At 38.3% G+C, this 14,553-nt stretch overlaps 1 protein-coding gene and 1 long non-coding RNA gene across 4 annotated transcripts in view; one reads left to right on the top strand and one right to left on the bottom strand.

Annotated features, from left to right (window-relative positions):
• The window catches only part of LOC103183167 (homeobox protein Hox-A3), a 46,239-nt gene that overhangs the window by 6,254 nt on the left and 25,432 nt on the right, over positions 1 to 14,553 (bottom strand). The window contains exons 4-7 of one of the 3 annotated variants that reach the window (XM_007900490.2): positions 12,486 to 12,566; positions 7,738 to 7,849; positions 5,754 to 5,813; positions 32 to 604 (exon numbers count right to left, since the gene is read on the bottom strand). In XM_007900490.2, the coding sequence (XP_007898681.1) occupies positions 32 to 488 (457 nt within the window). In that variant the 5' untranslated portion in view covers positions 489 to 604; positions 5,754 to 5,813; positions 7,738 to 7,849; positions 12,486 to 12,566. Of the gene's footprint in view, positions 1 to 31; positions 605 to 3,825; positions 3,885 to 5,753; positions 5,814 to 7,737; positions 7,850 to 12,485; positions 12,567 to 14,553 lie in introns of those variants that run through there. The other 2 variants (XM_007900491.2, XM_007900492.2) reach the window with 2 other exon arrangements.
• Positions 3,934 to 13,083, top strand: LOC103183168. Its single transcript, XR_488390.2, has 3 exons — positions 3,934 to 3,992; positions 10,365 to 10,563; positions 12,668 to 13,083. It is a non-coding gene; the product is annotated as an uncharacterized LOC103183168 (long non-coding RNA).

Below are 14,553 nucleotides of genomic sequence, written 5' to 3'. Positions count from 1 at the left end.
TAATCAAGAGTTAAGACAGGATGCGGTGTACCTGAGCTGGAACTGCTGTTTTTTTGCTTGGCGTTTTGGCGCGACTCTTTCATCCAGGGGAATATTTGCTTAGAAATGGTGGTTTGTGAGGTAAGAGTGGGATTCTTGCTTGTGCTGGACTGGGTCGAGTTGCTGCTGGTATTTTGGGGTGGTGAGACAGACGGTGGAGGTGGTGGTGGAGGTGGTGGCTGCTTCTGCTGTTGCTCTGGGATAACTGGAGGGTGACTGGGTTGGCTGGCACTGGTTCGCATGCAACTCTCATTGATATCGTTGGGTTTGTGATGGGGGACAGTGCTAGCAGGTGACTGCAGAGAGCAAGCAGGTCGATGATAGTCGCTTTCCACATGGGACGAAGGCGGATATTGCTGCTGACTAGCATTATAGTTAAAACCATTTGCTGCTTGGTATGTGTAACCACCGAAAATAGCAGAGCTGTCGTAGTATGTCGCTTTTTGCATCTCGTTGTTTCCCAATATTTATTTCGCAAACTGACAGGGTCTTGACACCCTTATAGAATAACATTGGCACCCTGTGTCACGTGACGCCCTTCTTCCAATGGCCTCTTCGGGTAGACCTGGAGTAACAAAAACACAAACCATAATGGCGAAATGGTACAAATCCATCTTACTCTCAATAGCAACTGACATGAAAAGCCATAAAAGAAAAAATGCGCAGCAATATTTGGTCTCACACAGTCTTGCCCTGGGCAATCTGAGCACAACAGCAGTTTAAAACTGACTCTCAGCGGCAAATGCTCAGTGTGTCTGTACAGGAAAGGATTCGGTTTCTGCAAATTCCAGCCTTTTTATTTTGTTTCATCAGGGAAATACAATACCACATAAGGATTCATGTTGAACTGTGAGACATGGATTTCGGTAGGTTAACTTATGTTCAACCTCCTTCTGGGGACTATTGAAAATGAGAGCCGTCCCCTCTATAACTTACAATCGCAAACCAGTTGTTAACGAAATGTAATTGTTTTGCTAAGCTTGATATGTGCGTGTGTAAACTGGACTGAAACGTAGCCGTATTAAAATATGTGATTAGTTAGTTGCATCTTAAGAGGTCTAATAACCACGATTTCAAATGGCGGGATTACTGTTAGCGCCTCTGCAAATGTGTCTAAGAATTGAAACTCACGATACTTTTCTGTTGTCAGCAAAAGCTTCCCGCAGACAAAACCAAGGAACGAAGGAAACGTAAAAAACATTCAATGCTCACGAGAGTCCGCTTGCCTCTTAACATTCAGATTAATTTGCAGGTTGGTTCAAGATATCATGTATAAAATTGCTGTTTAAATCGCGTTCTTACATTGCTCGAATTTATCAATGTCTTTATTTGCGTCTTTCTTTCCTATTTTTGTGCCACAAACACCAACGGAATCCAATAAAAAATGTTGCTCCGAAGAATAATTTAGTTTTCTTTTTAAAAAGAAACGTTCCCACCATTCCAGAAAGGGAACAAATGTTTTAGCTGTTGTTTTAAATGCATTGCGTGTGAAGCGATGTTTGTTTTAGCTTTCCAGATTTATCTAAACTGACGGTCAGAGCTGTTTTGTTTTTAGTTGATTCTAGTTTTAACAGGTCACCATTTGGTCTGGCGGAAATTTCCAAGGTTTCCTTTTACTGCTTAAATTCTACCTGCTAAAAACATGATGGATGGAAAAGCACCAGGAACCAGAAAAACCGGCGTTCTTCTCCATGACCACGGTGTGAACTTTTCTTCCAACCAAACGATAATAGGCTGTGTCTCTGAAACTGCCTCGTAATTTGATGTATGGGGGTCACTGGGCCGCAGAAGTGTTGGGAGCACAGACCATAGAAAGTGCCTGTACCATAAGGCTCTGGTGCTAGATTTAGCACCATTTCATTCACAAATAACAGTTAAGTTTTACCTTTTCCATATCCAAGACGACCTTATACCCCACAATAAAGTTGAATTGCATCTCGTCCCTATTTAAAACAATGTTTAATGGAGCAATACGTTTTTCAAAATAGATTCTACAAAGATCAATTTGGGCTGCAAATCTTTGTTTCACCTGCAACTGTTGTGTTTTCACGAATAAACAGCCCATATACTGGATGAGTCTGTAGGCCAATTTTAATTAAATGCTATTTTATTGACATAAAGAAAATGGCCTTGCAGAAAACCTTTGTTTCTCGGACCTTTCTTTGCTCCACTCATACAATGTTCACATGCACATGTTCAGACTGAATTTTCCCATTTTGTGACATAATTAAGGAAACGACTGGAACTATTGATGATGTGAACTTTGTTACATGGTTTGAACATAATTCCAGTGTGTACTTCCATATATTTATTTGAAAAGGTTTTGTTGGTTTCAAAATACTAGTTTCAGCAATTCACTTACTTGCAGGGCGAACATAAAGCTGTTTTAAATGCCACTGTCATATTCAGAATTGTAAATGTAGGCCAATCTGCTGGGGTCAGCAGGGGAGGGCAGGGCTATATGTAAAGAGGTTTTAAATAACACATTTCAGGGTACATCCGAAATTCGAGACCTAATCCCCAAAAGTGGGTATTACTGAGTTAGAAAGATGGTTTCAGTGTCTTTCTTCAGAAATGAACCTTCTTACCCAGTTATTATTCATAGCACTTACTGCCACAGCAACACTGCATCTTGAACCTGGAATCGTGAAATACAACAGTGCTGCACAGCTGTAGAGCGCTGTGCCTTTATCATAGGCCTTTCAACAAGCCTAGGAGGTTTGGTGTTATTGTATTTAGCTATCATACAAGAATAAAAATGATACAAAGTTAACGCTACTTTAATTTGTGTAAAGTTATTAGTAATTTCCATTATTTCATAGTTGTACAATTGCTGTGTGTTTTAAGTACGTACAAATACACAGTTAGAAATAAGTTCAGCAGTTGCCTATTACTCATCCTACTGTAAAGAATTGGCTCTGTGTCAATCCTTGACAATTTGGTCTCTCACGCTATAATGTTTCTTCACTTTATGTTTCTGTAACCTGTGTTTGCGGTCGGCCATGTTTGTTGCAACAATAAACAAACCCTCACTCACCTGTGCAGATCATAATCCAAACCTTCCTTGTATTATGAAACAACCAAAGCATTTTAATAATTTGTTTGCTGCTCACTACCCGTTTTGCTTATTACATGTTGCAGAATGCGGACATTCTGGTGGCTGAATGATTACAGGCGAGTTTCACAGATGTTTTCACTCTCAGAAACCACAAAACATTTTATGCGAATCCGACAACACAGCAAGAGAAGTTTTGTCTGTTCAAGCGAAATGCAAGACAAATCGAATAAGCCTTCCCTGTGTGCTAGCCTGGCATTAAATTAGTGTAACCAACTCTTCCAGAAAAACATTGGGCGTAAATGCGTGTTTAAAAATAAAACCATCACCATTAAAAAGCTTCAGAGGTTCTCTATGACACCACGAAAATAAAAAGATGACGATTTAAAAATAATCAGTAAGCACTAGGAACCGAGACCCTGCTAACAGTAGCAGTTTTCGCAGTTCAGATTTATAGATTGTGCCTTAGGCGGCAGTAGATAATTATAAAGCCTCCAAATAGAGAAAATTCTGAGAAAGAAAAATCGCCTTAAAAAGACTAGTCAGTGACGAAAGAGAAGCAGAAGAGAAAAGGGGCTTGAATTCAAAACCTTACGGATATCAGTCACAATGTGAAAGGAAGCTATAGCTTGTGAACTCTTCTTGAACCGAGATTTAAGTCATATGGTCATAAATCACTGGGACATAAACTCCGCCATTCACAAGTGATAGCCTATTTGTGTCCAGCTTACCTTAGCCTCTGACGATAGACGCAGACCACGGCACAATATTTTCAGATTCACCGAGGGGGGGAAATCGATAAGCACGAGTTTCCAAACTTCCAAATTAAGTGGAATGAATGCAAACAGTTACTCTGAGCGCTGAAATGCACTCGTTGGCGACAACGGCAAAAAAAAGGGTAAGACAAAATGGTAGAGCTGCAAAGACTGGAGAGAAAGCTGTGGGCTTTGGATGGACAGCCCTGTGATTATGGTAGTGCGCCCTGGTCAGGGAGATAAGACTGCTATCAGCTTTCCGGGCTGCGCTTATCTAATACCAAAGAAATGGGGTATGTTTCTTATGAATATTGAATGTTAAAAGCGCGGATTTTAAGATTGCTGTCTGAGAGTGCTGGGCAGACAGACAGACTGGGTAAACTCCCCCGAAACAGAGCGTCACGAGTGAAAAATTATGCAAATTAACCATCGAGGTGAACACAAGAGCTCGGGGTTTGGCAGCCACTGAATCTCTGCAAACATAACTTGAGTCAAAATTATTATTTCAGCCATCTCTCCTTTTGATAACACTTGCTTTTTTTTAAAAAAAATAACCGATTAAACTCTCAATAAATGCCTTTCATGTTTAATGTAAAAGTACTTTTATTAACTTTTATTAACTCTTTGTTGTAAAGAAGGGCCTTTGTTTGGAATAAAGGGTGTGGGTAATTAGGAGGAAATATTGAACAAAGATAAAATGCCGTCTCTTTTCAAGGGGCACCATTAGTTATACAGCAAAGGCGAATCTAATATCCATAGTTTGGACGTGTTGAAAACTCTTAAGGTGAAAGTGTACAGGCACAGGAGAGAAAAGTTACGCTTCAAAACCAAAACCGAGTGGGAGAGGCGAGCAGTGTAAGAGGTATATGAGCCATGGTCACCTCTTATGCATACCAATGCTTCTGTCGTTTATGGCTACGTAAGATTTATGACTTCATGCACTAAGGCTGTAAACAGATCACTAAAGAGAAAACACTTGCTCCTATTGCTTATTGCGATCGCACAACATGAAAGGGGAAGCCGAACAGCGTAGGAGGGAAGATAGGGGTAAAAATTCACTCGTATGCAACTTTTCAAGTGAGCCACTGAATGCTCCATCTGTAGAAAAGTACCTTATAGTCAATGATCAACCATTTCACTCTCCTTAAATTGCTGATTCCAACCGTTTTTCTTCGAGAGCGTAGGAAGACGGCAAAAAAAAAGCTAACGCCAAAGAATGCTGGATTTTTTTCAAAAAAAACGAGGCAAATAACCTTTCCTGTGGTTCGGTTTGTTTCAAGTTAAGAAGCGGTCGGATAGAACCCGAAAGCGCAGCGCTTGTTACCAGTCTGCGCTAGAAATCACCGAAAGAATGTCGAGGTGTAGCAAACCAAAATACTAGAGGAGAAAATGTTTTACGTGTTTCGTGTTGACGACTCGCCCTTGCAGCCTGCTGTGAAGTTTTATGGTGAGAAAGTAAGCCGAGGGAACGTTTGGTTTGATCTAAGCGATAGGTGCCAATTCTTTTTTTTTACGAGGTGTTAAGTGACATTATATTGCAAAAAAACGTTACTTCCATTTCAAAGATATCATGAAAGACCATAACCGAAACTTTACACTTCCGCCAGCCATTTTTAAGACTAGTGTTGCTGGATAAGCCAATATGCTATATAATGTAACCTGGCATTTATTCTCCAGTATGTAATGTATGCTGTATATAATATTTGTATATGTGATTTATCGCTGTTATGTATCCCAACTGTTGTAAATACGCACTTGTGACTTAACCATAATCGCCTATTATGCTTTTACTAGATGTTTTGCCACCCCGTCTGCCTGCCGTGGGGTAATAAATCTAACACCTTGCAATTATTACAGTTCGGTTTTGTAGCCAGTATTATTTATTTGAAAATATTAAAACTTACCGAAAGTTTGTTCAGTCTCACTGAAGGGCCCCGGGGTTCAGAGTCTATTTGGGATAAAGTCTGGAACGGGAACAAGAAACGATTAATTTCCACCGAGTGAAAGAAAATCGCCGGAGAACTGATAATCGTGTAAAAATTCGCCGACCAGAATTATAAAGGGGCATGGGACATAAGCCAAACTGATTTGTGTATTTGTGTTTTTTTAAAAAAACGATATGTTCTCTTGAATGATACAAATCTTCCAAGACGTTTATTAAGCATTGAACGAAATCTCCCAAACCAATGGTTCATTAAATGAAAATTTGTGTATTACATAGCATTTTCGATATATGTTTATGGTGCGCCACCATAAATAGGGCACTTTTTAAATAAATGTAGTTATTTATGCATTCCTTAATATATGTGTACTAATGTAACCAGCACTTGTTTTCACACACTACGCAATGGGACTGCAATACTTATGTGTGTTCAACTGCGTCACAACACAATAAGAATCGGACATACATCAAAAGAAACAATATGAAACCGAACTGCAAGCAAAATCTTAAATGTGTCTGCAAAAAAATGTCTTCTGTACATATTCTGGTCATACAAAACCCCGCATATAAAATTCAGGAATGGAACAATAGCAGAAGAGTTGGAATAAAGAATGAACCTTCAAATTCTAGTAAGAAAGTAGATCAACCTCAATAACCTTAATGGCACACACGTGATATATATTTTGACAAACTACAGTTTTCAAAGTAGTGAGTTTCCCTCAATATATTTCCTTGATGTATATGCTGTAGCCAAGGACTGGATAGAGCGCAGAAATTAACTTTTTTCATTTGCGTTTTTTTTCTTTCATGTTATCTTTTATTGTTATTAGAATGTTTGCATTAAAATACTGATGCGACTATCAATAATTGCCAATGTGGTTAGTTATATACAAAAGAGAAGCAAAGCATTCGTTAAAGCAGATTGCATTGGCACGGGTGTCCCAACACACGGAAAACATAAATCAAATTGCAACATCCTGACCTTTCCTGAGCAGGACCCGCTCGTGGATGCGATTTTATATAACATTTGCACCGACAACGAAAAATAACGAGCTTTTCCTGCCTTTTTATTCATTGCGCATGTTTTCTATTTTTGTATTAAAAAAAAGTAATGGCAGTTTGCTTCGGGTTGTATCACCTTTTAATTTATTTCGTTGAATTCTCAAGGCAATCAATATTCCAAAGCAATGATGGCCTGCTAGTAAATAATTCCCGATTCGGCCTGCCTTATGTCTTACATTAATCAAATGCTACGATAGAGAGGTTGAACAAAGGGCAATTTTTAGACAACAATGATTTAAAAATCAACACCTGAAGAACTGTCTTAGTCTTTTTATATAAAATCATTTCACGTCACACATATTTTATAACCGTGCATTAAAAGATACGATTCATTCAGATTTCAACATCTTACACATAGTAACTAACCGCACAATAACCCAGTTCCACAGATAATGCTGTATTACAAATTACAAACTAGCTCACTGGATTTCTAAAATGGACGGACAATGGCTCCATAATGAATAAATTGTCAGAATGTATATGTGTCCACTTATGTTCATGTGGTACAGCAATCGTTATTATAACAGCAATTGCATCCAGATATCTTGACTTTTGAATCGTAGCTGCTAAAAATACGATGTTTTGTTTGCCCGGATTCGGATAGAAAGCGGCCATTGACAGGCTCTCAACGGTGAATGGTTCTGTTTTTAAGGAATAAAGACATGCACATGTTCCATAAAATGTTCCATAAAATAAGTGTTTTGGGTGTACGATACGAAGAGAAAGTATTATTGGGAATTGATTATATGCTGAAGCTAGCAGAGAAGAGGAAACTAAGCATGTTCTGGCACAATCTGACACCCGTAAGCCTTTCCACTGACCTTTGCCTTGAACAGCAATAACTCACCGCATTAATGAACAATCAACGGAAGCATTTGAAATACCTCAAAATAAAATCCATTCCGCTAAAAGCAGCATATCTCCCCGCTCGCATATAATCCTTCATGTGAAATCCAGCGTCCAGAGTGCAATTTCTTCAGAAGAAAATAGCTGGCTCTTAACAGAAAGTGGAAAAGCGTAATCACTGCCGAAGCCAGCATAGGTCTCCGATCCAAATGCCACAATAATGCGCTGTATTATGTGCTCACGTGGTCATACGTCAACTTAAATCCTTTTATTTGAATTTGGGAAATAATTAAAGGAACATTTTTTTCGGGCGAAACCTAACTTTCCCCCCCCCCCCACCCCCCCACAAAACCTAGGAAGTTTCTTAAGCACAGTTTAGTGATGAAGCAGGTCGTTTCCTCCGCGATAAGTCTTTGCAGAAAAATCCACCATAAGGTAAGTTGTGTCGTCTGTTTCTCCTGTCAAAGACCTCTATCCGGAGTCTGTAGACTGAACTACTTGGCACAGATCAATAACTGTTTGCAAAGCACTAAAACCAGAAGCAGGAGTTTAAATCGACCTATAAAAAATGAAGCACTTCACGTTTTGGAGCAAAACCTGCCGGACTAGCAGGGGGGAGCCACAATGGTTAAGCTTGCACGCGAATCTCCCTTTCCTGAACGAGCTTTAGAGCGCTATTGTACAGAGCTTGCTTAACACCCACACGTTACACCGGGATAGTTATGGAAAGTAGAAAAGGCTTATCATTACCTGACAATGGCAAAGCAGTGTCACACAAGGCTTTAGCAGGGTTTAGTCAGAATAATACGAGGTGAGGAGTGGACTTGACAGCGATTTGAGGGTTCTGATTTTTTTTCTAGTGGAGTCGCAAAACGTGTCTATGGGGACTCTCGTGCGAAATGTGTGCTTACGCGTTTCCTTCCAATTGAATGATGCACAGAATTATTGGTTTCTTGTGGAGAAACTTCCAAAGCGGTTACACATAAGATTGTACTCGTGATTTGGAGACATTAAGACAAAGTGTCCAGTGTGCATTAATGGAATTTAAGGAAGTCTCTGGATCTTACTCCTATAGAGAGATAATTTTAACATTTATTTTGTGCAACACGTATTAAAAGTTTGGAAGAGGAACAACTCACAGTGATATCAGAAAAAAAATACACCTAGAGCTTCATATTTGTTCAACTGAAGTTTTGAAAGCCTATAATTTGAGAGAACAATAACTGATGTATTTCTATTCTCAATTAAAATTTACTTCCAAAATACCTCTTGCACGTATCCTGAACTTAACATCGCCCGTTTATTTCTATTCCTTTCTGCACTCTTTGCCCCTAAACTCATTTTACTAATATTTACTAACTACTATCTGAAACCAGTCAGTCCTACTTTCTTGTTGGTCCATCATATACAAATTGACTATAGGTTACTTATTGTACTCTGTTTTACACAGTGTAAATAATTATTTTTCAAAGAAGAAATAAAACAAATTATTCCGTCATGTAAGCAGTAATTTGCTCCAGAGTTAATCATGGGATGATTTCATGTTCCACACTAAAAGAACAGCACATATTAAAACTTATTTAGATCCTTCCCCTCTTCCATTTTTGTTGCACGAAGGAAGGCGGATGGAATGAGTTAAATTACCGATTTTACTGTAGCATCGAACCTCACTGTACAGAATTTAAGAGAATGTATTGGTCTCTCGTTGTTGGTGGACAGTATAAAGGTTTTCACTCACACCACGATCTTTACTCGGCGAACAAAATCCATGCCTTTCAGTAAAGCCTTAGTTTAACTTTTAACAAACAACGTAAAACGTTAATGAATAATTGATGAAAGCTGAGAAGAGGACCTAAGTGAAGGAGTTCAACGTTTTCACACCAAAACTATTTGAAATATATAGTCGCTTCCCACGATTAAGTCACATTTCTACAAATTGAGCAAATCTAAAGAAACTTGCGGTGTAGAACGTTATCCACTATTCTACGTCTAAAGTTAAAACATGCCTTTAGGACTTGCAGCGTTGGGCGAGCAGAACTCGTCCGGGCAATAAATCACCATCACAATTCACAGATGCTTCTTAAGGCTAAAAGTCCTTTTAACTAGTCGTTGTGTTTTGGCAACGAAAGGTTACATTTCTTCAGAATTTTGCATGTTAGAACAAAGTTGTGAAAAATCCCAAATGCATCAATGAGAGATCGGAAGCCACAACTACAACTCAATTGCATTAGAAAGAAAGATTACTAGAAAGGGGGCTATCGGTCCTGAGATAACCAATGGCTTTCCTTTCCTTAGGTCAAGTTTTGCACCATTAATTACAATCTGGACTGGAATTCACCCTGAATGCATATAGACAGAGCTAAAAAGAAGTCTTACACCTTACCTGCCACTTCAGTCATATCCGAAAGCAGTATCAAAGGATAGACAAATATCGTTGTGATATTAAGAATCTACTTTAAAGGGCATACACTTTCAATGCACAGTAAAGTGTCTGCAGTCTTCAGACTATTCGACTCCTTAAAATCTATGGCTTTGTGTTTACTCGAGGCAGCTTTTCCTTGCAGTCTTGCAATGCCCTTTGAAATCAAGGAAGCCGAAAAATGAAGGCCAGCTCTTTTAGAACTGTCTCGCCGTCTTGCAAATGCTGGACTGTTTTTCCTCATAGGTTTCTGCAGAAGTCTGAGATACTGATTTACTATGAGAACTATGCATTCAAGTGAGAGACAGAGAATGTCCAGCAAACAAGCAGGGCCAAATCGAGGGGGGAAAAAACCTTATGGAATCCGTTCACGTGACTTAAAATAATTGTTTGCAGAATCTGGATCAAATCCTGGTTATTAGCCACGTACAATAAAGTTTCTGTGGTAAGTCTCAGTGGATTGGTAAGGTAAGACTAAAGCCGTGGGGCAGAGTACATAGAATCTGAACAGTCGTCACTGCCACTCGCTTTTATTTTACTGTCGTTTTTATATTTATTTAGTTCAACCACGTTTGATATTAATATATACCAAATATAAAGTTATGGATAGAAACTAGACTTACATTCAAAAGATATGCAACTATGTTAGTGCACAAACGTAGTTCAATAAAATTCGTTTCCTTTGCCTACTTTGAATGAAGAAACCCTTAACATGATAACACTGGTCTCTGAAACTGGTAAATAAACTGCAGAAACATAATTGGATGAAACATTAGACGCTGATCTGATTAGAAAAGGGTCGACGGGTTGGAGCACTGGAAATCGTTAGGCAAAGCAATGGCCGCGATGAAATAATTTTCTTTCAACATAAACATTACAATCTTTAAGATGAAGATATCTGAAAGTATTTTTTTCAAAAAAACAGTCTGTTAAATCTTTTTGTTTTTATTTTAAGCGTGGCGCTAGAAGAAACAGATATTTCTACATGCGGGTGTAATTGACAAACCCATCACAACAAAGCATTAAAGCAGAGTAATTTATTGCCCTGCCCATTCTGAGCAGTAAAACGACTCTCGTTATCAAACGGTACTTTAAATTAACCCAGAAATTTGAGTTTTCTTAGCAGGCTGAGACTTGCAAAGCTCATCACCTTTATTTATTCCTATTTGCTACAGGTAAAATATTACCTCTAACGTATGCATTGTCCAACACATTGTTTATGGAGTCGTGGGCGGATTAAAGGTGCTTTGTGCCGTTTCATCCGACAATCCCATTTTCGTCCGCTTAGCCGCTTCTCCGTCTTTAACCTACTTGTGAAATTTCCTTTCTCCCTTTTTTCAATTAGATATTTTCCCCTATTTGTTGTAGATAAAAAAGAACTATTGTTTTACACGCTATAAAATGCATCACCCGCCGAGATTCTATTTATACGGCATTTCCAATGACCCAGGTTTAAAAGCTTCAACATATTTAAAATCATTTTGCGTTTAACAAATACGTAAATCAAAGTGGACAGATCTAGATTTATTTTAGACCAGATGGCACGGAAATAACTTGCACGTATTGTTTCCTATTTCTATTTTCGTCACCAGTTTCACAAAAAATAAACAAAGAAACCCTGTTTTATTTTAACTCAATTTCCAGAAAATTGACTTCAGACCTTTTCAATATAAAGCCGTAGCCGAGGATCCGCGTGCTATCCATTAATTCAAAATAGATTCATATCACTATTTTCATATTACTGTATAAAAACAGACACTAGGGTACAATCCCTTGAAATATTTCGCTGTTACTATGTATCAAGTGGACTATCAGCCATGAAATGTTGGTATGCTTGAGACTGGCAATCTAACAGAAATAACATGGAAAAGAAAATTGTTGCCTTGTAGGATTTCTGTCAATCTTTTTAATAGCTTTCAAATTTATACTGAGTTATGAGTCAAATGTATAACTCGATACCAGTGCAGTCAAAGCAACCCTTCCTTTCCAAAAATAGTTAATTATTGCAATTTTAATTAAAGCAAATCAAGCTGTATGTTTGTATCTCCAGTGGATTCTTGGAGGTTGCTGTGAACTCCAAACAAAGGAAGTACCCTAGGCTTTTGTTCCTTTAAATCACCACCGAATTGACACTCTGAAATGACTCCATGACTACCTTTTACAACTTGGCAATACATTTTAGCATGGAGGGAATATGGTCTGCCTAGTGCATCCTATACCAGAGCTGCAAAAAGAAACTACATTTTCATTTAGAGTTCCATCTTTCTGATGAACAGCAGTTCAAAACCACCTGTTCCACTATATAAAGGAAACATCTGAAATCAAGCATTCGATTCCCATATTGCAAGCAAAATTGAAATATTTTACCTCTCTAGTTCAGGCACAAGCCCATTCCTGTGCCCTGTCACACTATCCAGGAAGCAGTCTTGTTTCTGGACACAGGGGCGCCTAGATAGAAACAAAAATACATGTTTTGCCATGAAAACTGATCCAATAATAATTGATTGTTTAATCATAACTCATAATCTATTTGTCTTGTTTTATTCTAGGAGATGGTTTCAATTGCAAGTCTTTTAAAGAACGCCGTAACAGAATCTGAAAACATTGTACCAGCCCTTATTCCATTGCCATCAACCTGTTTTGATTGATCATAGACAATGCTACAAACAATAAAACGTACTTGACTAGATATTTAATTAAGTACTGTGCTTTTACTAACGAGCTTTTATTGTAAATATTGCGAACAGTATTTAATTATGAGTACAAACAATACACATTCTCTAGATATACAACCATCAGGTAAGAACATCAAATGTATCTCTTAAATAAAACCAAGATCATTGAATGGAACAAATGTATCTTTTTATGAGAGTGAACTGCTTCCAAATGTGTTCAGTGGTTATACTAGTAACGTATTAAATAGGGATTTGGGCAATAAAGAGGCCCGGAAATTTGTCCTAAAACACAATAAAGACAAACGTTTCTGTGAACGTCTCTAGTTTTGTTTGCATTGTCCATTTCATTGTTACGCTATTTTCATGCACAAGGGAAGGGGGGACATGGCCAGAATAAGTGCAGCACTTTGCTCAAAATTACACCTGTTAGTGCATTTGTTGGAGCACCATAACTCTGCCACTTATTGTAAATCGCTCAAATTAATGAATCATAGAGGAATTTAGCTTATGCCTCTTCATTTCCAAACGGTGTTGCCTACAGTTGCCTCTCAGTCCTGCGCATGTAAGAGATGGTGATTTATTAACGACAGGAAAATTGAACAAAGCAGCACAGCTACACCGTGGTATCCAGGCATACATACTGTGAACTAGAACATCATCATATGTGTTTGTATTTGTTGCAATTAATCATGAAAAAAATCTAAAATATTACTGACACGCGAGAGACTGACTAAACACCATCACAGACATGCCGTGATTTAGATCTGAATACTAAAGGGCGCTATTCATCACATTTATGACAGTCTTTAGAAATAAAAAAATTGTAAAAACATAAACAGAATAAAGCGCGGATCACACAGGCACTACTCACCGCAATTCTTGCCTGACTTGTGTCTCTCCTCTTTCTAAGAACACCTGTCTTCCAATTATAGACTTATTTTTTAAGGAAAGTTCATTTTCACATCAGACTGAAACAGATCTAGTGCGAATACTGACGACTACATATCTATTCCGGACCGGCTGCATTAATTATTTAATGAGTCACGTGACTGGGGAGATTAAAATTTCAATACATACACAGAGGAGACGCGTGACCCTTCATCTTGGAGAGTGGAGGGTTTTTTTTCTCTCTCTCGCCTCTTCTTGCTCGAATCTTTATTGGTCTTACTTTCTTTTAGTCTTTGGATGCTCGCTGGTAAGCGATCATGCAACATTGACTGGCCGGCGCTGATCCCACATTTGACAGGGCTGCCATGTAATGTCACCTATACTTCGAGCTGCCTCAACCCAATATTCTTGTGCATTTCTTCAAGCTGTCTTTATTGTCTGCTTGACAGTTTTGATATTGAAGCTCAATGTTACAGTAATTCCCACATATAACAGTCACATGTAAGGCTACTCTTTCATATGTGGCTGCATCCCCGCAAGGCTGCTGAATTTGACACTAAATCGACTCTTCTTTTGCCACAGTCGATATTTTGTTACATCATCCAAATTTTCAACAGTTTTTTCTATCTCATCGTTTTGGGGAATCCACAATTATCATTATTGCATTCTGTTAACAATGGCAAATAACGCTGTGCAGGATAGTCAGCTGATAAGAAACTATTGTCAATGAACTGAATAATTAGTGGGAATTTAGCCAGATTTTTTTAAATCAGTTTTACGAACTCTTACTAGGATTTTTGAAGATTGGTGAAACGATTGACCTACACTCGCTTTTCTGCATTTTAATCCACAAAAGAAATCTGGACATTAAA

The sequence above is a fragment of the Callorhinchus milii genome, unplaced genomic scaffold, assembly GCF_018977255.1.
Source record: "Callorhinchus milii isolate IMCB2004 unplaced genomic scaffold, IMCB_Cmil_1.0 Scaffold2, whole genome shotgun sequence".
In the NCBI taxonomy this organism is placed as follows: Eukaryota; Metazoa; Chordata; class Chondrichthyes; order Chimaeriformes; family Callorhinchidae; genus Callorhinchus; species Callorhinchus milii.
The sequence above is the reverse complement of the archived record's forward strand: the minus strand, read 5'-3'. Positions and strand labels throughout refer to the sequence as shown.